Source organism: Molothrus ater, chromosome 21 (assembly GCF_012460135.2).
Source record: "Molothrus ater isolate BHLD 08-10-18 breed brown headed cowbird chromosome 21, BPBGC_Mater_1.1, whole genome shotgun sequence".
NCBI lineage: Eukaryota > Metazoa > Chordata > Aves > Passeriformes > Icteridae > Molothrus > Molothrus ater.
Genome location: NC_050498.2, coordinates 7,353,109 through 7,376,864, shown reverse-complemented (window position 1 = coordinate 7,376,864; position 23,756 = coordinate 7,353,109). Strand labels below are relative to the sequence as shown.

The following is a 23,756-nucleotide window of genomic DNA, read 5'->3' as shown; positions in this document are numbered from 1 at the left end:
AAGTAATATATAAAATTAAAAATATAAATAGGATGTCTGGCTGACTGGTAGAAGAATAGGTCATTTAGGTTACAAAAAGGAATATACATTCAAGAGGCTCTGAACCCAGTGGGGTAACTGATGTTAAACTTGTGTTAATAGTTAGGCTAGAATTCTCAAGTTTGTCTTTAAAATCTTCACAACACAAGCAAGCTATTTTTAAAAAATATACACTATACACACCTCACACAGCTTCTCCTATCCGTATTACACACGTTACGCTACCCTCCCATCCACTACACCGAGGGGGGGTCCCACGGCCGAGGGGCCCGGGGTGTCCCCCCATCCTGTCCCGACCCCCCGGCCCCGCGGTGGCGGTGGGGCAGCGATGGCTGCGGGGCCGGGCAGGTCGCTTGGCCCCTCCACGTCATACCACAACCTTCTCAAAGCATTTACAAGTCACCAAAGGGCTGTAGCCTTTTATGTTATACACACTTCACTTTGCAACGTTAATTATTTACATCAGGGCTGCCCCCCCCCCCCCCCCAATCTTTTAGCTGTTTCTAGGCAGGTAAAAAAAGTGTTCCTGTTCCAAGCAAAGCAGGGGGAAGAGCTGCGGGGGGTTAGGAGGGAAGAAAAGCTGAAGAAAGGAAGCGGGTGGTTTGCTTGCCAAAAGCCAAACCCGTACGCGCACGTCTGCCTCTCCTTCTCTGATCCTTGAATCCTTACAAGCTCCCATTCCCTACAACCTCCAGGACAACCAGACCCGGAGAGCACGGCCTCACCGGCGCTCAGACTCCTCTGCTCGCAGCTTCCCGGGATGCTCAGCACAGCTACTGACTCACAGGCTTGCCTCTGCCACAGGACACGGAGCACAGATCCTGACCACTCCTAGGAGCCCACCCCTCGCTCAGCAGCAGGTCTTGCAGGGCAAGCCAGCTGCAGTGGGGCAGGGACACCGGGACCCCCCAAGCCACCACACTGCACCCCCAAACTCGCCCTTGGCAGCTGCCACCAGGCACAGTCGGGCTCTGCCGGAGCCGTGCAGAGGCAGCGGCCGCCGACTTCAGCTTGTCAACAACCCTGCGCTGATTTCTGCACTCTGCTGAGCTCAGAGTTGCCATAGAAATGTGTGATCCTGGCACTAAAAGCAGGCAACGACCTCAAATCAAAGTCTTTTTTTGTTTTGTTGTTTTTTGGTTTTTTTCCTCCAGTAGATTTAGATGAACTCAGGCTTAAGACAAAAACAGTTGGAAGGGGAAAAACAGATCATTTCTAGAGAGATTGAAAAACATAGTCACAAGCCGGTATTAAACTGCAGCAAAGAACCTGAACTTGGTTCCCATTGAGTTCAGCTCCAGAGCAAGCTCGAAGCCACCACTCTGTCCCTCGCACTGCCCTCCATGCGCACAGGATGCCCAAGGGAAGGAGATTCCACACAGCCATCAGGGAAAACCCAGCCGGAGGCTGGAAGCCAAAAGCCCCAGGCCAGTGGCTGTTTGCCTCCCCAGCTCGCAATATTTAAGCACAAATTCCTTACAGCATCACTGGACAAGTCTCGGGGATTAGGTGCATGCTGAACTACGACTGGCAATTACAGTAGCTTTTTGCTAGCTGGCACATACTGTATCTATAAATTTTAGTACAAAAACTTAAAAAATACAGAAACTAGGTCAATTTGTTAACTACATATTTACAGATAATTACAATTCTTTTCACCGACAATAATTAAACTAATTGTCAGTGAAAATTCAAACTGTGCATGTTCTGAGGTACCCGTACTCAAGGGTGGGGAGCGGGGCAGGGGGCCGGAGGGGCGAGGTGGGGAGAAGTTTCCCCCCAGGGTTTGTTCACATCCGTGGGGGCAAGGCTCGGCCCTCCTGGTTCCTGGTCTCACTGTGTGCACTCAGAGAAAGCAAGGAGAGCGGGAGCTGATATTGGGGTGTTATTTTCCCTAGGACATGGCTTAAGGGTGTTTTGAGGATGCCAGGCAGGTGCAGAGCTAATGGTCATGAACCAAACTGCCTTCTCCCCACCAGGGAGCCTTCAGGTGAAGTGCAAGTATTGAGACCCACAGCTCAGTGGTTAAGGTGCTTGTTTGCTGGCAAATCCGATTTACTAAGTCCCTCTCTAGCTGACAAAGGGCTCTCCTTCCCCCGGAGGAGGGGGCAGGGATGTAGCAGGCAGCATCACAGCCCCAGTTGGCTGAACTTCATTGTGCAACAGGAACCTGGGTTATCTGCTGCCACTGCTCCCTGGTGGGGTGATGTTTACTAAAACCACTAGATCTATCAGGTTTTCTTATTTTCTGGCTGTAAACAGCAAGCCCCAACCCTCCAAAGCGCCTGACATACAGTCATCAAAAGACTTCGGCTCAATTGATTTGTGAAAGTGCAAACTCAACCACAGCAGAGGGACAGTGACCAGCATCCCTGCCTAGGTATCCACTGCTCCTCTGTCCTTGGCACGTGGTTCTGGGCTCACTGCGGGCCAGCACTGGGGTGGGAACATCCTACAGGCAGGAGCACAGGTAAAGACACTACTCCTTGGGAAAGGGTAAGAATGACCCAACCAAACCCAAGTCTCTCCTAAAAAAACTTGCAAGAGATCTTCCAAAAGGGACAGGGGGAATATTGCCTCCGAATTCTCCAGTAGCACAAAGAGAGCCCAGGGTTGACATTCTGCTGAGCTGGTGGGGCGTCCTTGGGGGAAATGTGTGACCTGACACATGCAAGAACTGCTTATCCCCTGAACTGTCAAATGCCTCCCTAAGATGGGGTCTGGAGAGGACAAAGGAGAAGGTCAGAAGGGTCTTCACAGCTTGAGGAGCTGGTGGTGTCCAGCATGGCACTCGCCCCCCTACTATGAGAAAGACCAGGGCAAGATTTACTAGAACTGCAGAGCAAGCACCCAGGAGAGGAACGAGGCTGTCCACTGCTGGCTGGACTTGAGTGACAAAGCACACAGGGCCTAAGCAGAATAAAGAATGGACCAAGAGCATCTCTGTGTGTATATATGGATGTATAGACCATAAGTCTTTAAGTACACACGCATGTACTTAAAATCTTCCAATTTAGCTTCTCTTTTGCCCCTCCACACAAACTAAGAACCTCCAGGTATCAGCCACACGCCAAGGCAGCCAGTGTTCAGAGCAAGCGGCGGCTCCACCTCAGGAATGCCAAAAGCCAGTGCCGGTGCAGCGAGCCAAGACCGTGCCGGGCTTGTGATCTTTCATGGCGAGACGCAGCTGGGGACTCTGAGCTCAGCCTGCTGAGCACTTCACCGGCCCACTCGCTGCCTCCCCAGCAGATCCCTACATTGCCTCCACTGCTTGCCTATCGCTAAACTATCTTGTTTGCTTCTCTGCCGCCTTGTGACTTTCTGGTACCCTCAGGAAGCTCCCTTGTCTCCTTCAAAGCACACCCGCAGCAGCTACCTACCCTCTCATGCCCCAGAAAAAGCAAGCTGCAATTACCAGGGCTGCACTTCAGCAAGGGCTCAGCCCTAGCACAGCCCGTGCCACGTCTGTGCCCTCGCCCCGAGAGCCCTGCTGAGGGGGTTGCTTTTGCTCACAAACAGGAGCGCTAAAGAACAGCAGAACTGAAGTGCCCTGACAGAAATGCACAGCATGAGGTGTGTGTGCACCTATACCCACACACACATACATACAGAGTATATAAATATATACAAATGAGATACCATATATATATATCCAGAGAGATGTGCGTATTCAACAGAGTAATGGTAGACAGTGGTACGATAGGATTTATTGCCTCTCAAGAAATGGCACGTAAGCAGGGTCGAGGGGCTGGGAGCCTGGAGGTGAGGGGTCCTGGGGGTTTTAAACAACAGCACAGCCCCAGGACTGCCCTGGCTGCACCCCCGTGCAGGTTACAGCGAGTGTGCAGTGCCCGTTCTTCTGGCGCAGGAGGGCTGGGTGGGACACAGAGCGATGCCAGCCTGGCCCCAAGCCAGGCAAGTAATGGCTGCAGGGAATTTTTCTGTGGCAAGTTTGGTATCACACCATGTATTTAGTTGTTCAACCTCTTTGAAGTTCACAGGCTTGGAGGGAATGCAGGTGAAACAGAGCTGTGGCCTCCATTTCAGTGCTGCATCCATGGAAGAAAGCATGTGATGTTCAACATGGAAGGGAGAGGTGGCTGCTGGCTCCCTGGGACCAAGGAAAAGAAGGAAAATGTGGTCCCTTTCACTGATTTTAAATAAAATCAAAGGAAATTTGAATCAGAAAGAGGTAAAAATGCTGGCTATTCTGTCTTTTTTTCTGTCTCTGGGCTAAGCTACACCAGAACTTCAGGTCTTTGCAGAGGGGAGAGAAAAATAACCACAGAAAAGAGATTTCAGGGGTCAAGCTGGTGATTTAAAAATACTGCAATAAAGTTTGCAAGTAGTCCACACAGAAGAGTTCCCCAGTGTTAAATATGAACTTGAGAAATTCAAGAGAACATCTTTGCTGAGGTACTGGAGTAGTTTCCACAATTTACAGATTACAGTAATTTTAAAACTGAGGGCATGACTGCAATGAGTACAACATGAAACAGTTGGCCTTACTTTTAAAAACACTTTACTTTTAAAAATAAGAGTTTGCAAACTGATTCAGAGAGTGTTTGCATCTCTCTAGTGCACAGTTGTTCATGTATCTCAGAAATAAACCTGAGATACATTAAAATTCTGAACACCAAGGGCCTCCTCAAATACCTCCAAGGCACAGCCTGACCCTGAGTTCCTCTGGCTACAGCTGTGTAATGAGGTGCTTCCTCTCGAGATCAGGCAGTTTTGGGACAGCTTTTCTTCCCCCACGTACACACAGGGACACACACATTTAGACCAGTTGATCTGAATCAGTTTTTGCAAACTATTTTAATTAAAATATTAACTTGTTGGAATAGTCCAGGTCTGCACATGATATACATGTAAAAATGGTTACTACACAATTCTTTTTGAATACAAAAAAGCCAATATGGGATAGCCATCATTTGGATTCAGCATTCAGTCATGCTTGACATTACACAAATAGATGTGTTGAGAGAATTCTGTTGAAGTAGCTCAATTTAAGCCAGAGACTTTGACCAAATTCAAACCATAACAGAAGCAGAAGAATGAACCCACTGAACTTGCAGGTATAGCCTGTCCCCACTGTAGCTGCTGCTGTTTGGGATAGAGGAGCTGAACTCAAAACGCTGTGTTAGCACCATGCTCTGGGCACACCCTCCACAATCACATGGTGAACCCCAATACAGTTTTGGCCTTTCATTTTGGTTTTGTCTCTCCTTCCAAACCTAGGAAAACACAGGTACCTTTCCTAAACGAGCTTCGCTTCATTTCAACAACACTGCAATGCAAAAGAGTGACCCCAAAACATCCAATTCCACATAAAAACATAGCAGAGGAAAGGACAGGACAATTCACAGTCACCACTTGCCCCCAGGAGCATCCAGAGGCACCTCCATGGGACTCACACCTCCTCCCAGGCTTCTGTCAACTGTTAGTACAACAAAACTCCTTACAGAGGGGCTGCTCAAACATGTTTTGGTGGAGTTTCCATCTTTAATTAGAGTGATATGCTACATCACAATGCTAGAAATCCCAGCTGGATTCACCAGACACTGGCAGAAAGTTGAGGATTGGGAGTGGATGTTAATTTAGCTAACGAAAGAACGCTGCCCTGCTGAGTACTGAACAGCAGCGAGACACTATTTACTATATAAATATGTCACGTGGACAAACACATTCGGAAAACCTCGCTTTTGAGCCCTATAAACATATTAAAGGCAAATCCTAGAGTTAGCAGCTAGTGTTTTCTTCAAGATGATTAGTGTGCAAGGAAAAACATTTACAAAGAACCCTGGCTGGTCAGTCCCCAAGACGGAAACCTTTGCCTCAAACCAAACTTCATCTACCTGCTCGTCCCACAGTCCTGGCTGACTGAGACCGTCCTGGCACTGGCATGAGAGCGTGGGGGCATCTCTGGTTCCCAGCACTAAGGGATGACACGATGCCAACAAAGTCATTCAGTTATAAGACTCCCTGACCTTTTATCACTGTATGGATTTCACAACCTCCTTTGTTTCCTTTCAGTAGTACAGCAGCTCCAATGAGCCCTCTGGAAGTAGTGCCTTCTCACATGGTGTGATACGCTGCCGAAATATCACAGCATCTCTAGGGACTGTAAAAGTTGTGAAGTATCGCAGCAATGAAAATAATAAAAAAGGAGCCTCACATGCAGCAAGATCTACAGTGGTGATATGGGTTAGTCAGCTGGGAAAGAGTCATTGGCTCAGCTCCTCCTGGTACACCATGGCAACTAAACATTTCAACAGTTGGCTACACGCTACATGTAAACAGGAAATTGCAACAAGCCAAAAAGGTAATAAATTGGTGGATGTAGTGTAATAATGAAAAACCCGATCAATGGCATTTTGTGACTATGGCATCCTTCAAAACACCTCTGGCATTTGAGACTGATTGGCTGAAAGTCTAAACATTTCTGAACGGAGCAAAAAGGACTACGCGGGGCTCCAAGAATTATTCTGATGCTTAGCTAAAATGAGATGTCACAGTATTAGCTGCACAAGTGCATTACTTATGCTCCTCTGCCCAACCTCATCTGAGCTACCAGCAGCACAGTCAGGGAGTGCCAAAGCAGATAGACCATTTCAAACATTCCTAGCCTGTTCCCCCAGACAGGTTTACCTACAGAGTTCTCGGGAAGCTGACCAGTGCCTTCTGACAGAACGTCACTTCTTACACGACACGGAGCGCGCACTTGGGTAGAAGGGCCCTGTTGAGCCCTGGTGTCTCTTGGCCTCTCTTCTCACCTTCTTCCTCACCTACAACTCTTTGAAAATGCCTCTTGGCAGAGGCAATACCCTAGAAATTTATCCAATTTAATGACAAATAAAAATGGAACAGAAGATCCAGCTGTTCCTCCCCTGGATGTTGGTTTAAAGGCAGCTTGCCTGGTTTTTGCAGGGTGGCAGATCGGAATTCATGGACATGGGAAGAGGTCTCCATTCTCCCTCAGACTTCCTACATGGATGGCATGATGAGGGCAGTCTGAGGCCCTTCTGTCCTGTCAGTGTGATGACCACCAGCCAACTCTTCTGACTAATTGCATATATTTCTCAGATGCCCTCCCAAGACCCCTCCAAAACGTAAAAAAAAAAAAACCAACAAAAAAAACCAACAAAAAAACCAACAACAAAACAAAAAACCAAAAACCACCCCCCCAAAACCCTGCAGCCAAATACTATGACATCCCAGTTAGTAAACACAAAACGTAATGCTTTACAAAATGAATACAATATTCCATGTGCACCCAGCTTCCACACGTCAGCACCGCACTGAGGAGGCTGCTGGGCTGGTGTCTGTAGGCAGTTTCTGTTGGCAGACAGCTCCAGTGGAATTGCCACCCTCAGTTATTGTTTAAGTTATGTATAAGACATGTGTGAACCATTGGATATTTGTGAAGTAACACTTGTGCTCCTGCTCATGCCCTGCTCCGTCCGTCCCCCAGAAGCTGTCCGCCTCAGAGCCTGGGGGCTGTTGCGGACCCCTATAGCACTACTTCGAGGTACCCCCTGCATGGGCCCCGAGGGGTGACCCCATGGCTGAGGTCCACCTTGCATTGGATGGCCCCAAGCTTGCGGTGGGCCACCCATGGGATGACCCCAGTGAGGTCCTGCACCCCCAGTAGGATTGTGGGACCAGCCAGAAGCTCCCGGGTAGCTGTGGCTGAACGCCTCGGGGGAGAGATTAGAAAGAACCATATTACTAAAACCTAGCCTCATGCTTTCTGAGTCAAAGGCTTCGATCTCGCGAGCTTGGCGCTCCAGCAGGCTTCGTATCCGCTCGGTGCGCTCGTTCTGCAACGCCAGCATCTCCTCCTCAATCTAGGAAGGAAAAAAAGAGACAGTCTGTAGCAGCAGGACTGGCACAGCCTCTGGAGGACCTGTAACAGCTACTGAGGGACTTTCTCCTGCATTTATGCAGGAAACTGGCTCTAGATCAGATATCCGTGGACATGCAGTCTGTTTTGAATACAAAAGGGTGAATTTTTTAAGGGTTAAGTCTCAAAGACCCACATAGCCCAAAGTATGGTGAACACCAGCTGGAGGGTGTTGGTCCCTGTTCCCTGGTGAATACATGAAATTTGAGGGATGCGAATCTGAAGTTTGCACTGATACCAACAGCTTAACATAGATTAATCTTCTGAGATATAGCAAAGTCTACAGCTTCCATAGCTGCCTACTGGGAAAGCACCTTCAGGTACAGCCTGCCAACACAGCTTATGGTGACCTTCACTGTTTGTAGCTGAATCTAGTGATGATTATGATGATGACTGCTGTTTTCTCTGGGATTCAATGCACAAGCCCACATTCAGCTTCCTCTCTAATGTTCACTGGCCAGATTTTCTTAGCTCATGTATTTATCACCTCCTATCTACCCCTTCCCTAATTTGGTTTTCTCATATTTCACTGCCCTGATACTTTTTCCAGGGTGTGTGGCTGAAGGACATAGGCAGTGCTGTTTGAGTCGTGTGGCAGATTATTAGCTAGATGATATGCAAGCTGGCAACTCCAATTTCTCCTCCATAAGACTGTTCCAAATTGGTTTCCAAGACTACTTTGGTAGGAGCACTGGGATCAGCACTGTAAGTACTGAAAACACAGGACTATGGCCTCCTGACACCCATCAGACAGGGATGAAAGCCTTTCTTATTGAAATCTTTGCAGTCAGGTGGAGAACCAAAACCCATTATCTTCTTGCCAGCACTGAAAAAGCTTCTTTTGGCCTCAGTGAAAAAGACCAAATGGGGGAAAAGCAGGAGCCAAGACTTTCAGCACAGCTCACTGGCATCTCCCTGCTGTCAGCAGCAACATGGCCAAGAGGTGTTATCTGGGTCTGTGCTGAAGGCACCAGGCAGAGCCTTGTACTTGTAAGCACTCTCTTGCCTGAGTCAGGGAATATGCAAAGCAATTTCATCTGGAATTGAGGAAAATCTGCTCCAGCATGAGTCATCTCCTGAGCCATTTGGGGCTTTCAGAAACTCCTTTTCCACTTGCCTGTTACTCTAGGTGAGTGACAGACTGTGCACTGAGCAGCCCTGCTCACTATTCTTGCTGAAAGCCACAAAGGCAGTGGAGGAAGAAGGTGCCTTCTCTAACATTAGCTCTTTAAAATGCTCTGCTTGTTTTTTTCCTGTCCTGCTATCTAAGTAGAATCCTCCTTTCTCAATGTCTTCAGCATGTCACCATTTTCAGTCTCAGTGACAGTGTAACACACAGGACTTGGTGCAACTGAACTTCGCTGAAAGGCCTGACACTTTGTTAAAGTGACATCACTCAAACCACTCTGAAAATGAAGTGTCTGAGGCATGTGGGAAGGAAATGACTAAATCTGAACTCTTTTAAACACACTCTTGGGACATGCTCATTGCTGGTGCAATACAAACAACATTTCACATCAATGGGGCTTGGCTACTCCCTCCTTACTCCAGGGTCGGGCATGACACACATGCTCTGGTGAGTTATGGTGATGGGTACCACCAAAAGTAAAGGCAGCCTGCTGAAAAGGAAGCAGATTTCTATGCATGCACTAACTCCTGGAATCTGGTTTATTATTGAACACCAGGGACTAACTTTGCCACAGGCTACACATTTATTTGTGCATATAAATGCAGACATTCATCTTGTGCACATACCTGCCCTTTCTCTGGCTGCCAGCTTCAGTTAGCACATGCCAGCAAACACCAGGTGACATCACTGAGGGACCCACACCAGAAAACTCACAGCTCTTAGTTCTTACAAAAGCAGAACATCACCTCTCCTCCCAAAAAATACCCCTGCAAAAGAATGATGTGTCTGCCTCTGGACCCACATGTTTGCCCTTGAGGCACTGCCAAGTGACTGGAACTCCACCAAGGTCTCACTGCTGGTGCATGACCTGTGATTTGCATGTGCCAAGACTGCACATATTGCTACAAAAACCTATGAAAGCTGAAGCACCATCAATTTTTTTGCTATTCTAAGGCAATATAGGGACACAAAATGAAAAACTACACTAGGTGATATTTTTATCTGCTTTTTTTCTCTCTGTGAAATAGTATTGTTAAGCTTCCTATCCCCATTACTGATGCCAAATCCTCCACAGGGGTTTTCCATGCACAGAGACTTCAATCCTGGTACACAATGGAAGACTTCTACAACATTACTGGTTGATGTGGGTTTCTTTGAGTTGCTGGCCTCACTGCAGCTTCTAACACAATCTGCAATATATGCTGCTCCCACAGAGCAGGGAGCACTGGCTCACTGTGGCACTTCCTCCCCGAGCTGCTCATGCCACCAGAGGGCAATGCACCTCCAGATAAATCCATACCCGTGCCAGGCTGTGACGGGAGCTGGGACCAAAATAACCAGCAGTGGTGTCTAAAGACAGCTATTGCACACGAATGACACACAGGAACTCTGCTTTCAGATTCATCTATTTTCTGAGAGCAATTGCCTCCTTGCAGAGACCAAAGCCCGGCAGGACTGTGCTGCCTCCCTGGGGGTGCTCCCTCCGCTGGCCGTGAGGTGGAGCAGTGCTCTGAGGAACATCCCCATCCATCCATTAGCCCCTAGAAGAATGTCAGTGTAAAAAACCTCGAGGCCACAGAGTAATCGCCCTAATTTATTACACACTGATGAATAAAATTGGGAAATGTGTGAATGGCAATGGCTGACACTTATAGGGCAAGTCCAAAGGGAAGACAACTCCAGGAGAAAGGCTGACAGTTTATTTCCTCTCACCAGTTTTTGGTGCATTTCCCTTCCCTTGGTCTGGGTAGGCCACTCACAATTCTACATACATATCTAGCACTGCACCTGCAGCAAACTTTACCAAGAAGCACCTGAATACACCTGAATACACTTTAACAAGAAATACCTGTAGCCAACTACAAGCTGAGACCTGAGGAGCAGAAGATGCACCACACCTGTGGCTCTGGCTACTTGAGTTTGCTCATAAGACACATAATTTCATAGGGACACTGCAGCCCCCAGCCTTGGTTGTTACTGTCTGCTCTCTGAGAGGCCAGGGAAGCCAATCTCCAGCTCAGAGACAGAGAGTACAGTTCTCTCTCCCTTCTGCCCAGAGAGGCACATCCCCCTCTGGCACACTTCAGGCAGTTCTATCCCAGCCAGAAGCTGCTCACACAGGAGGCCTGAGCTGGCAGAAAGTTTAGTCTATGTGTCACTGAGCTTTCAACCCCAGGGAGACAAACACCCAAATGATCTGTGTTACTATATACAGCAAAGAAAGAGCAGTTTATCTTTCACTGATAAGTGGAATTTAAGATCTGAAATATGGAGTGTGCTTAGGATGCTCACATGCCCACTTTACCTTCTGCTCCAGGAGGGCCCGGCGGAGGGACACCCTCTGCTCAAGATCACGCAGCTCCCGATCATGCTGGGCTTCTGCCTGCATCTTGATTTTACTCTGATATGCGTTCAGCAGCTCCAATTCTTGCTGCAGCTGCATCTTCAAAACCTGGCACTCTGCTTCCTGTGCCTCATCCAAACGCAGCTGGGAAAGACAGACAATAGAGACATTTCACCATGGGGTAACCACTGCTGACACTCCAGGGGAGGACCGCGGGGAGGGGGAGAATGGGCTGGGACATTGTTTTCTTAGCAATACAATTGGTCTCTATTGTACTTGGCTTGGCTGAACAGAGGACCTATAGTGACAAAGACTGGTGACAGTGAGCCCACAGCACTGATGCAAGTGATGCTGATGAGCAGTGGCGCCTCAGGAACCACGATCCACACTGCAGAGACCAGACTGCTGGAGGTGCAAACATCCTCAGCTCTCCTTTTGCTAGAGGCACAGAGAAGCTCTCTTGCTCTATTCAACTGGATTAACCAATTACCTCTACCCAGGAGACTTAAGTCCAGAGCCTTGCAAATGCAGGACTTTGGGCACAAGGATATAATGAAATAAACCTAAAAGCAACGTGATACTGAACTTTTAACCTTCCCATCATAAAAGAAGCCAGCTACCCTGCCTCACAGTGTTAAATTTGTGTACAAAGTGATGTGAGCAGGATGCAATATGCAAGAATTGCAAAGAAAAGTGCACATTAAGCTGTAGCAAGGATTTGAAGCATTGCTCATGTGGTCATTCTTTAAAGAAGGAATCACAGAACTTTCACAACACTTTGACCTCAGATTTACAGTCAAAACTGTGGACTCCTCCATGACTCAATGAGCATCTTCCACCGGTGGCACATGCTTGGGTTGGTATCATCAACAAATCAAAATCTAAATGAGTTAAGACAGCCAGTTGCACACTATGTAATGATGCTCTAACAGGGATGTTTATGTTGCCACATTTCATGCAAAAGCAGTTCACTGGTCACACAGATGTATCACTTTGCATCTCTACAACAGCAGCTTCAGCTTCAGCCTGCCTGGAGGGGGTGGTAGGTCTTTCCTCTGGGTTTGAACTCTGCTTTCTGAACACAGAGGAAGGACTGTGCAGGGAATGGCGTGTGCAGCAAGGAAGCAGAGAGCCTGCTGTCAGGATACAGAGCGGTTCAAATGCAAACATCCCTCTTTGGCTGAGGAACCCTGGGTCCCTCAGAGGCGACTCACAGCTTGTGTAGAGAGCATTTCATTAATGCTGTGATCATACTGCTCAGCCAGGATAGCCAGCTTCCGGGTCTGCTCCTCCTTGAGCCGTTTGAGGACAGCTTTATGTTCACTCTTTGGCGTGGTCTCCAGCAGATGGTTTCTCAGTGCTTTGTACTGTCTGGTTTGGATCTTGCATGTATCCTGAAACTGCTTCTTTATCTGTAGTTCTTTTGACTGGAAAGATGGAGGGGACACAAAGAAAAAACCAGCATGTTTCAAATGAGCGAAATATCCATTCAAATGGATATTTAGGATTACATTAAGGATATGAGTTCAAGAATCCACAAATGTATATTAACATCTACAGTGCAAGGAGGGAAGCAAAATACACAAGAGGCAATGACTATTGCTGCAGCTGCTTTGACACTGCTACTGTGCAAAACAATTACAATACAGACACTTTTATAACAAAGCTCCAGCCTAAATACAGCTGTCTCTGCACAAAGAGCCTCACATTTGTCACTGGACTGAATCCAGTCTTGGGTGCTGCTTTTCAAGAAAAGTTCTTGAGGGACAGGACTAATATTTATTAGCACCAAAAGCCATACTTACACGACTGTGCTTGTATGGCACATATATATGAACAGCACTTAATGTTATGAAAAGAAGCAGATCTGGTGCATGGGAAAGCACAGGAAAAAAGAGCAATGCTTTTTCCATTGAGAGTTTGATGAATATAAGATGTATTCTAACCCTTGATATTATGAGCCTGGTTTTCATAAAGAAACCCAAAAAAGACTAGATGCTTTAAAATGTACACCACAAAACAGTAGTATTGTGTTGGTCTAGCAAACAAAACAATTCCCCAGTCCCAGTGGAGACTTACTGGAAATGGAGTTTTCCTCCCTTTGCACTTGCTAATATCTCTGTACTGTTTAGAGACATAGCTGTGATTGAACATAGGGTTGGGGAACACCAATCCTGGAAAAGGTATCAGGATCCAGCTTTGCTGTATGACCTTGAAGAAATTATTTTTTTTTTCTTTTACCTGCCTTCAGAGCAGCCTGTGATGTTTAACATGTACTAAGTGTTTCAAGATCCTGAAAAGGAGGGTGCTCTGGAGTTCTCTGTATCTTTCTATGGGATGGCTGGCAGGGATACTACTAACAAAGCAAAACCCAGAAGTGATGAGTGATGATGGTTAATTGATGGTCAAGTTCACCATGGTAAGAATAAACAAATAAATAAATAAACACAAATCACTAAAATCAGACATGAGGGCCTTCCCATTGTTAGGCACCATGCCAAATACTGAAGCACTAGAGGCACAAACAAAGCACAGGACCAGACTCCTGTTGGAGTAAGTTGGAAGAGCTCTGGGATCTGAACCAGTGAGGCAGATCAGATCTCTGTGCATGGCCAAATCAGCCCTTCCACTGCCTGCTCCTGGCACCAGCTCAGGGCTCAGCAGGGCAGGTGATAAGCACAGCACTTGCAGCCACCTCCAAAGGTGCAGTGGGATCGAACAACACCCCCAGCTCAAGTACACTTTGCTGCACAAGACAATAACACTTTCCTAACCTAATGCAGAGAACAGGACAAAGATGGGTTTCATTCAAATCAAAACATGTATCATGAAGAGGAATGCATCACTTTTAACCTTTTTAAATTTCACAGAAAGTTATTTCCTTCCAGGAAACCTTTAAGGTTGTGTCTCACTGCCCTTAAGGGAAGTGTCAGCAGGTTACACATTCCCATCTGGGACCTGGTCACAGCAAAACACTATCAACCTATTTTGTCCTCATTTTTTGTGAAGTCTTGCTGGACACCAGACTGTTTACAGGCTCCCAATCCAAAGGCTTTAACAACAGGAAACAGAAGGGAGGGGTAAGATTTCCAGTCAGACTTCTGACAAGATCATTTTGACCTAGTATTGTGAAATACCAGCAAGAGGGTATTTGCATCACAATTAACACACTTGAAATAATAACAGCCGTTTTCACTGAAGGGTGAATTCTAGTTATGGGTCCTTCTGGTGCTGTCATAGAACAGACACTGACCGTTAAAAACCTGCTTCCAGGACAAAGGGCCTCACTAAATAACAAAGGGAAAGCCTGAAATGTGCCCTTGAGGAAAAACGTTGCTGGGGAGAGAAACTGAACAAATGGTCAAATTATCTATTCAATTAAGAATACTTGCCTGCATTAGTCAGAGGCAGGAGAAGGAGTTAATGCTAGAGAACAGCCTCGATAAAGAGGGGATTGTGCTACAAACCCAACGGTTGTCCAGGGCTCTGCTGTTAGCACTGCCTGTTTGCAAAGGTGCAGGATTGACAGCTCAAGCCTGAAATCCTTCACTAATCACAGAACAGCCATGCAAAGCAAAGTGCAAGCTTTCCATGCTCCCTGCAAAATGCTCCAGCCCTGTCCTCCCTGCAAAAGGGAAGGATTGCAGAGTCTGCAAAGGTGTGAGGGCAGCCAAGCCCCTGCAGCACAGAAGTACCACAGGTCCTGCTGCCAGGGAAGGAGAATGGACATGCTGCCCACTCGTGTTTGCACCACATCACCTTGGGGAGGCAGAACTCATTCATGCTAATCTCAGAAGGATCAACCTAATACAGCTGCTTCAGTTTTATTCAGCTCAGAGTGCAGCACAGCTTCCCTGTGAAGTCATCTGCTATTTATACACTATATCCTTGGAGATTCTCAACAGTGATCAGATGGTCCCTTGTTCTCACACAAGCCAGGTTTTCACTATTTAATATTATTCTAATATTGACAAATCAGGTACAATTTTTTCTTTTCTGAAGTTGTGTTTTCAAGTTGGTTATTTTCTCTGTAAGAAGATAACTTGCAGGTGGTGAAAACTAAGTCAGATGGAAAATATCATGAAGAGGAAAGATGTAGAACAACAAAGAAACCCCATGCTCAGTATGCCATACACTCGTTTTGTTACTGGCACAGCTGAACACTGGGTGGAGAGAAGAAGTCTGCCTCCTCAAAGGAAATGTACCAGGCAGCTTGGTGAAAGGCCTTATACACCCTTCTCAGACACTTCAAAATAAACCACTGGACTTCTTCGGATGAAGTGAAGGCTTAAACAAAAAACACTAAAAGCCTCAATCACAGAGGCCCCATAATTCTGGTCAGCCACCAGAGCTACAAGGGCAGCATGAGAAACCCAGAGGAGACAAACAGCAAAGGTCAGTGCCAGGAGCTTCCTGAGGACACTGCACTTGGCTGGTGTCTCTCTCTTCCCCCTCCCCACTTGCCACCATGCCAGCTTTAATATAAAAACACTAACCAGGTGAATTAGCCAAGACTGAGAGTGAAGTTCATTTTGATGCACACAGCAACACAAAGCTTTTGGGTTTTGTTTTTAAATGACACTGCTTCATTACAGAAACACGGATTTTATTTTTGTATATGGGGGAGAGAAGGATCAGAAAATGGTGTAGGAGGGGGAAAAAAAAGCATACTGTGAACATTAAATGCATTTAAAACTACCCCAGAAAGGAACAGGCATTCCTGAGAAGAGCTTTTCAAAGAAAAGGAGGGACTAGTGCTGCTGTGGCCTGCCTGCAATACCCTGTAACACTGATCACCACTAGGTGCTCTTCAAGTTAACCAGCTTCAAATTAATCCCCTTGGCCCTGCCTGCACTAGTAAAACGGCTGTAATGGACCACTCTTCCATGGACCACTTTTCCACTACCACCAGGTTGAATGGGAGTTCCTACATCCTTAGTACCTTCTGAGTACCTTCAGAGTACCTACACCACTTAGTACCTCTAGAGCTCCTACACCACTTAGCACCTGTAGAGCTCCTATGTCCCTTAGCACCTTCAGAGCTCCTACAGCACTGAGTACCCCTAGAGTTTCTACACAACTTAGCACCTGCAGAGCTCCTACACCACTTAGCACCCTCAGAGCTCCCACACCCCTGAGTACCTTCAGGCTCTTGGGCTGCTGCCGGACCTCCATGACGTGCTTGCGGCGCAGCTCCCGCTCGCGGCGCTTGTTGTACTCCAGCTGGTTGGTGAGCTCGGTCTGGTGCTGCAGCCGGATCAGCTCGCAGCGCATCTTCTGGATGGTGCTGAGATGGCGGAACTCCAGCTCCTGCATGGACTCGTGCTGACGCAGCAGCATGGCGTGCTCCAGGTCCTTCTGTGTCTGCCTTTTGTTTAGCTCCTAGCAGGAGGACAGAGGGAATTATTAGGTTCTTTGTACTTACTTGGATTTCCGTTGACAAAGCGACATTTCACTTTGTTCACAAGGGCATTTCTCATTCCAAGGCATCTGAGGACAGACCACAGAGTTTCTTGGTCTTATCAGCAGCAGACAGCAACGCCACCGGTAATTTTTCCTTCCTCATTTCACTTTTCTTCTTCCTGTTCTAGATGCTCAACAGGATTCACAGTAAGCATTTTCTGTTAACTGTTGTGTCTGATGACTTTTTAGACCTAACAGTTCTCCTGCAATAGGGCATTAACCTGTACATTGGATGCCACAGGGATGACCAGATGGTACTGCAAAGCATCCAACCACCGTTCTACCAAAACACTTTGGATGTGGTAACAAACACTTCTGTGTGATTTGAGCTGGAATTCAGGTGCTCCTGTGAGATGCACGTCCCACAGGTGCATCCAGGTCTCATCTCTGCCTGTTCCCTGTCCCCTTACCTCCCGAACCAGGTCCTGCTCCAGGTTATGGCGGCCCAGGAGCATCCGTCTCTTGAAGCGGCGACACTCCAGCTCCAAGTACTGCCTCTGACGCCTCAGTAAGTTGGCCTCTTCTTCTGCCTGGAAATGCTGGATGTTCTCCTTCTGCTTAGAGAGCCACTCCTGCTTCTCCTTCTTTGGAGTGCTCTGGTTTTCATTCAGCTCCTGATAATCAAAAGGTGATTAATTGTGGAATAGTTACATTAAGATCTTTGGCCACAAACTGGACAGACCTGACTAATAAACTACTGAACTATGTCCTACTCTCTCTTCTCAAGGTTGGTGCCATCTCAGCCTCTTTAAAATGCATCACATCATGTAAGGAACACTAAGGAAATACCAAGAGACAAATCACAATGGAACAGATTCAACTACAGCTTTTTTTTTTTTTGCACTGGCCAAAATACTGGTTTATGTATGTCCACAGTTTCCAGACCTATGTATCATGTCAAAATGAGGGGTTGCTACTGAAAACCCTTGGAGGTACTGCCATACTGCCTGGTAAACATTTTTACAGGCTCCCAAAGGACTGAGAGAAGGAAAGTGTTCACGTCCTGTTGTTCAAACAGAACTCCAGCCACACGAAGCACATCAGTTAATAAAACTGATCAGAGCACATACCCATTTTACAGTAACTCAAGGCAGAGCTGCTCACTGAGATGCTGTAACTGACAAAAACAATGTAAAGAAGTTCACAGGTAAAACTTAAGAGTTTCCACATTTGTACTACACAGCCTAAAGTATCTTTGCCAAAAGACTCTCCTTGCTTGAATTGCATACTAGAGATGCCCATGCAGTAATTAAGACTTGTTGTGATACATTTCAACTGAAGTATGAGACAGAACTCCTCTGTATTTCATCAGTGTTTCTTGGTGCTCTGTGATCTACTGCCCACTTAGAAAAAGATTCTATGTTATTATAAAGAGCCCACGCTACTGTAGTTTTTGTTAGATCTTTCTTGGCTCTGCTGCTCTTTAGCCTTTTTTTTCTCCTAGGAAATGCCTATGTTTGGGAATATTTCCCTTTGGAGCAAGTTCCAAAGTTGTGTCACACAAGTTGATGGTTGAGCATTAAATGGTTCTTTCAAAAAAATTATTTATAGTGCTTACAGTTTCAGTTACTCCACAAAAAGAATCAGGAAGTTTGATTCTATGGTTTCTCTGCATTTCACAGAGATCTCGATTTTCACTAAAATGCAATGATTATTAAGTAATTAGACAGCTTTCTCCATTAAAATTAATAGTGCTTTACATGTATTTTCCTTACAAAAAATGCAGATCATCTTTACTGCTCTGTTCTCTTGCTCCTGTACAGGAATATCATTGAGTGATACGAAACTTAACTAACTGCTGCAGGGAATGGCCACTACCTGCAAACAACAATGTATGAGAAAAATCTTAATGACCTTTCATAAACTTTTTTCATTCCTTAGAATTGCCAACTTTGCATGTTTCTGGCTAAAAAGCAGCATTAAACAATGGAGAGGTTTGTACTTTCACAAGATAAACATATAGTTACCAACAACTAACTAAAAAAATAAATTCTCTTACTCAAAGGTCAAAGAGATGAAACAAATATAGTACACACAGGACTCTGCTCATGAAATGCAGAACTCACTGCAATCCTGTGGAAGATCTGTGGTGCAGAGTCACTTTTGTTTTCACATGCTCACCACTCTCACACCGTATCACACATTCCTCATTGCAGATGAGTTACCTCTTTCAGCTGCTCTTTACGGAGTTTATATTCTCTTTTCTGGGACTCCAGGAAACTGTTCAATTCTTTTTTCTGTTGGGCCTGAATATGCTGTTGGAACTTCTTCTCTTCATTGGCCATCACTTTAGCCTACAGCAAATCCAGCAGCAAGTCAGTCTGAGTCCCAGTGGATTATAGCTCATGTCCAATTTCAGCCTCAAGACCCAGGATCATGGTAGTCACCACAATATTCACTACTTCTCTGGATAAGTCCAAGTCAGAGGAGCTTGTCCTCACTCTCTCCTCATTCCCCATACCATCAGGGCACCAGCAGAGTCCTCCTCCAGTGCCACATTCCCTCAGCCCTATTGTTCAGCTAATCTTGCCTAAAAAAGTCAAAACCTCATGATAAACTATATCCTCAGCCTTCTACTGAGAGACCAGAGATGAACAAAAATCAATAATAACTGCTGTAGGCAGCACCACTTCATTATCAATTATTTAAAAGCATAGCCCCCCCCATATCCATACACAACTAGACAGTGAACATTTAAGTGTAGCTGGCACATTTCTCTGCAGGCTAATCTGCCTCCACAACACTCAATGGCAGGCAATTATTGACAGCACAGACATGGCAAGAGAGAGGAAAACCCTCAGTGTTTTTTCTGGGGTCAGGATTCTAACATTCAGTACAACCCACTGCCGTGAAGGACATACCTTTTCTCTAGTTACATAACCCCTCAGTGTAAGGAGGTGATGTATTAACCTTTTTCTAATTACCAATTTGCTTGGCTCCTGAGAACAAGACATCTCAGAGTCCACACTGTCATCTCTGCATCAGTGAGGGGAAGTGGACAATTCAATGTAATTAACAAACATGGGCTGGTCTGATAAACCATAACCTCCTACCTCTTTTTCCATGGCTGCTTGGTGCTTTTTAATTAGCTTTTCCATTTCTGCAGCAAAATTGTTACGCTGTGTTTCAAGATCTTTGTCCAACCTGAGGCGGTGCTCGTCCATCTCTGCCTTCAGTTTATTCTCTAATGCCATCAGTTGCTTCTGGTGCTGCCTTCTCATACGTTTATAGCCAGACATCTGCTCTCGGAGCTCAGAGTCTTGCTCATGTTCCTGCATTTGCCTTGTCACCTAGGAAGATAACCACATCGGGCCAGAGGAAGTTAATGCTGCTTAATCTGCTTTTCAGCAGTCTTCAAACCACAAAAGAAAACGATTCAGTTAAGAAATATGATTTTGTCGTAAAGAAAAGCACACATCCTAATGGCAGCAGAGCAGATTAAAAACTCAATTCTGCTGTAGGAGATAAGCTCACATGGGCTCCAGCAGAAAAACAGTACAATTGTTATAAAAATTGTTACAAAGCTGGTACTAAATAACGGCCTTTTAGCCTAATACAATGAGGGTGGATACATACACACACCCACAAATATTCACAATATGCATATGAAAATAAAAACCAGCTTATTAATATAAATGGTTTCCATATTCTATGGGGCACATTGGATTTGAGACTTAAAATATTAAATATACACAAATTACATTTGCCCAGGTATCTCACTGAAGCTTTTATTAACCGACACTAAATTATTTCAGTGCCAGTATCTGAGTCAATGAAGACAGCTCATATAGTGGTGATATTCTGAAAGCTCTGAGAAGTTGCACAGAGCTGTGTTCAAAGCCTGCCCTCCTGCAGAGCTCTCCCCAGACCAGCCCTCCACGTACCAGCGACGCTGTGCGTATGGTAGCAAAGTGCTCTCGGTTCCGATAATGAGACTTGTGGCGAGATACTTGGGGAGGAGACTGGGGTTCTGATGCCCTTGTCCGAGGATCTGACTCCTCTCTGTAGTTCTCTTCCTCCTTACCAGCAAATATTAATGTCAGAGAATAAAGAGAAACTGTGTTACTAAAGATTTTTAATTTTGGTCTTTTTATTTGAAAGGAAGAAAAAAAGCGTTTTACTTTCATCAGCCCTGAAAGATCCTCCTGCTGATGAAGGTATATACTGCAAAAGGAGTTCTGATCTACGACCTTTGCTTTCAGAAATTTCAGACTGAACTTTTATTACTAAGAGGAAGATTACTAACCAAAGCTGAAAGTGAGGAAAAATAATGGAAAAGTGAAAGCTGAGTTAAACAGTTTACTGCAACACAACATAAAAGCTATAAAGTAGATTTTATCAAGTCTGAAAGACAAAAACAACATCATTGTAATTCTGAAAGACAGAGGAAGATTTTCATTACACCCACTGCAGAAATACCTCAAAGCAAATTTTAAAATTTGTCACGGTGTATTCCACATTCTTATTTTGAGTTTGTCATTCATCATAGAGCGATTACTAGTTAGATATGATACACTAATTAACTCCCTGAGGAAATATCTGTGTCTTTGTTGCATATCTGGGCAAAGAACAAGACATTCTAGCCACACCTATCATCAGCCACGGAAACGGTAGTGCTTTGAGAAACGGAGTGGTAACACCTCCATGGCAAGAGCAGCCCAGCTCAGAGGGCACTCCCCAGCCCACCCTTTATCTGGCAGAGGGAAGGCAGGGAAGTGGTTTCTGCTGCTACACTTTATTCATTAACAAAATATTCAAATCAAGAGCTGGGAAGCTGAGTGCTGCAGAAATTATTTCAGCTTCTACTGTAGGTCCTGACTTTAAGAATTATATAATGAGGAGGTAAAAAGGGGAAGTCACACATCCTGTTGTCCCACAAGGCAGTGCTTATGCATGTTAAAGTCAGCCACCAAACAAACCTATCTACAACCTCCCATTTCAACTCCTCCTGATAAAGCTAACTGCTTTTGAAACAACTCCATTAGTCAAAAAATTTTAGTAAATTAACAAAAATAAACCATCTTCACAGCCACCTTCCCAAGTCTCCAGTGCAATATATATATATATATATTTGGGGCACAATAATATAAACTGCAGATAATGACTTGGGAATGGGAACAGGTGACTTGGCACCAAATTCTCTCCCACTTTAGCCCTTGGAAGTCCTGCAGTAAGAATCCAGGGCTTACCGGCTTTAGATGAATGACAGAGCTGTTTGACATCACGGTGTGGTCCCCCTCCATCATATCCAGCTCGCTCTTATCATCCGAGGCATCTGGAAGACTGTTAACACTACTGCTTTGGCTACTGGCACTGATAGACATACTAGGAATGGACTGATTACTTCCAACACTGTTCACTGTTCCCGTCCTGCCCACACCATGATCTTGTTCCTAGGAGAAAGGAATTAGAAAGAAAATTCAAACCCATCCCAGTGGTACCTATGGACATTACCAAATGGAATATTCATTCCATTTCTCTCTAAAGGCATCCACCTGCCACGTCATGGCACTTTCCACCCTCCAGGCATTGCCATGAAACGTTTTTCTTGTGGGATGCTGGGGAGAGAAAGAGTCAGCCCTGTCAAGATTAACTGGCTGATGTCAGATTCTTTTCAACAGCGAGCCTGTTAACAAGCTGAACTCTATCATGTATCAGCCACAGCGTGTCACCAGAAACTGCTGTGACACCAGAATCACCTGAGTGCTCAGCTGGGACCCTGCACCTTGCAGGCTCTTTTCTGTACAGGAGAACTGGAATTCAGTCTCCTTCTCTGCATGGTGACTGCAGCATTCAACCCAAAAAAGAGAAATCAATTTCCCTGATGACCTGTTTTTCTTTTCTTCTTTTTTTTTTTTTTTTTTTAAATAAATCAAGCCAAAACCTCAATGCCTTAGATTTAGAACAACATTCTCAGTACATATGGTGAAAACAGAGGTTAACTGCAGTTGCTAAAGAGTCCTCATGAAGCCTCATAAACAGGCAAAGAAAGCGAGGATTTACAGGACTGGAAGCTGACTGTTCAAGCATGAACACATGGCACAGCCTCTTGCCAGCACTAGGCATCTACCCTGCTTGTCCTTGTTTGTGCCTTGAGGTAGCTTTATTCCAAGCACAAAGAGGGAGACAGTGTTTACAGCCAGGTGTGTAAACAGCCTCCCTTCGTTTCAGCAATATCTGAATTGTGGTTATTTAAATGACAGTTCATTCTCTGTGGTTCAGTGATGAAATCCAGCATTTCTCTCACCTCCTCCTCCTCCTGTGTTTCCACTGCAGGGCCATTGTGGGCCTCCTGGAAGAGGAGCTTCTTCATTTTACGATACTGCAGGTTGTCCAGTTCTCTCACTGCATCCTTTGTTCTCTGAATCAGGTCTATTAACACTGTTTCGGGCCGCTCTCGAAGAACAAACATGTGCTGCAGAACACAAATAGGTGAGTGGCCTCTCATGCCTCCAATGCACATGCTTTGAGGACACAGTGATGAGCTCTAGTTGGGTTTATTAGCCCTCTTCCCTGCACAGGAGGAGAACACCTTCACAGCTAACACTGGTATTATTTTCAGAGTTTGCAATCAAGATAGATTTCAGAATGATTGTACCAAAAAAATAAAGGTGTAAAAACCCAGAAATAGCATTTTACACGCCATGAAAACTTGCTCACTATAAACTTACACTTCAGAAACATCTACTAGTGGTTTAGTGAGGGAAGAGCAACAAATACCAAATAAAAGCTAAACTGCTAGACTGGCTAGTATCTTTAACCAAATGTTAATTAACTCATCAGCTAACTCTCAGTATAAATCCCATTTCCTTGTTTAGAAAAGCCTGGGAATCAAATATTCATCATACAGCTCTGAGTCATAAAATAGGCTGTGA

The 23,756-nt window shown here is 45.5% G+C and overlaps 1 protein-coding gene across 1 annotated transcript in view; it reads right to left on the bottom strand.

Annotated features, from left to right (window-relative positions):
- Nucleotides 1-4,838: 4,838 nt before the first annotated feature.
- The window catches only part of TAOK1 (TAO kinase 1), a 61,936-nt gene continuing 43,018 nt past the window's right edge, over nt 4,839-23,756 (bottom strand). Inside the window, exons 11-20 of the mRNA XM_036395341.2 lie at nt 23,129-23,296; nt 22,071-22,274; nt 20,766-20,900; nt 19,935-20,171; nt 19,047-19,175; nt 17,292-17,495; nt 16,561-16,800; nt 12,633-12,845; nt 11,380-11,562; nt 4,839-7,889 (exon numbers count right to left, since the gene is read on the bottom strand). Of these exons, the coding sequence (XP_036251234.1) occupies nt 7,428-7,889; nt 11,380-11,562; nt 12,633-12,845; nt 16,561-16,800; nt 17,292-17,495; nt 19,047-19,175; nt 19,935-20,171; nt 20,766-20,900; nt 22,071-22,274; nt 23,129-23,296 (2,175 nt within the window). The 3' untranslated portion in view covers nt 4,839-7,427. The remainder of the gene's footprint in view (nt 7,890-11,379; nt 11,563-12,632; nt 12,846-16,560; nt 16,801-17,291; nt 17,496-19,046; nt 19,176-19,934; nt 20,172-20,765; nt 20,901-22,070; nt 22,275-23,128; nt 23,297-23,756) is intronic.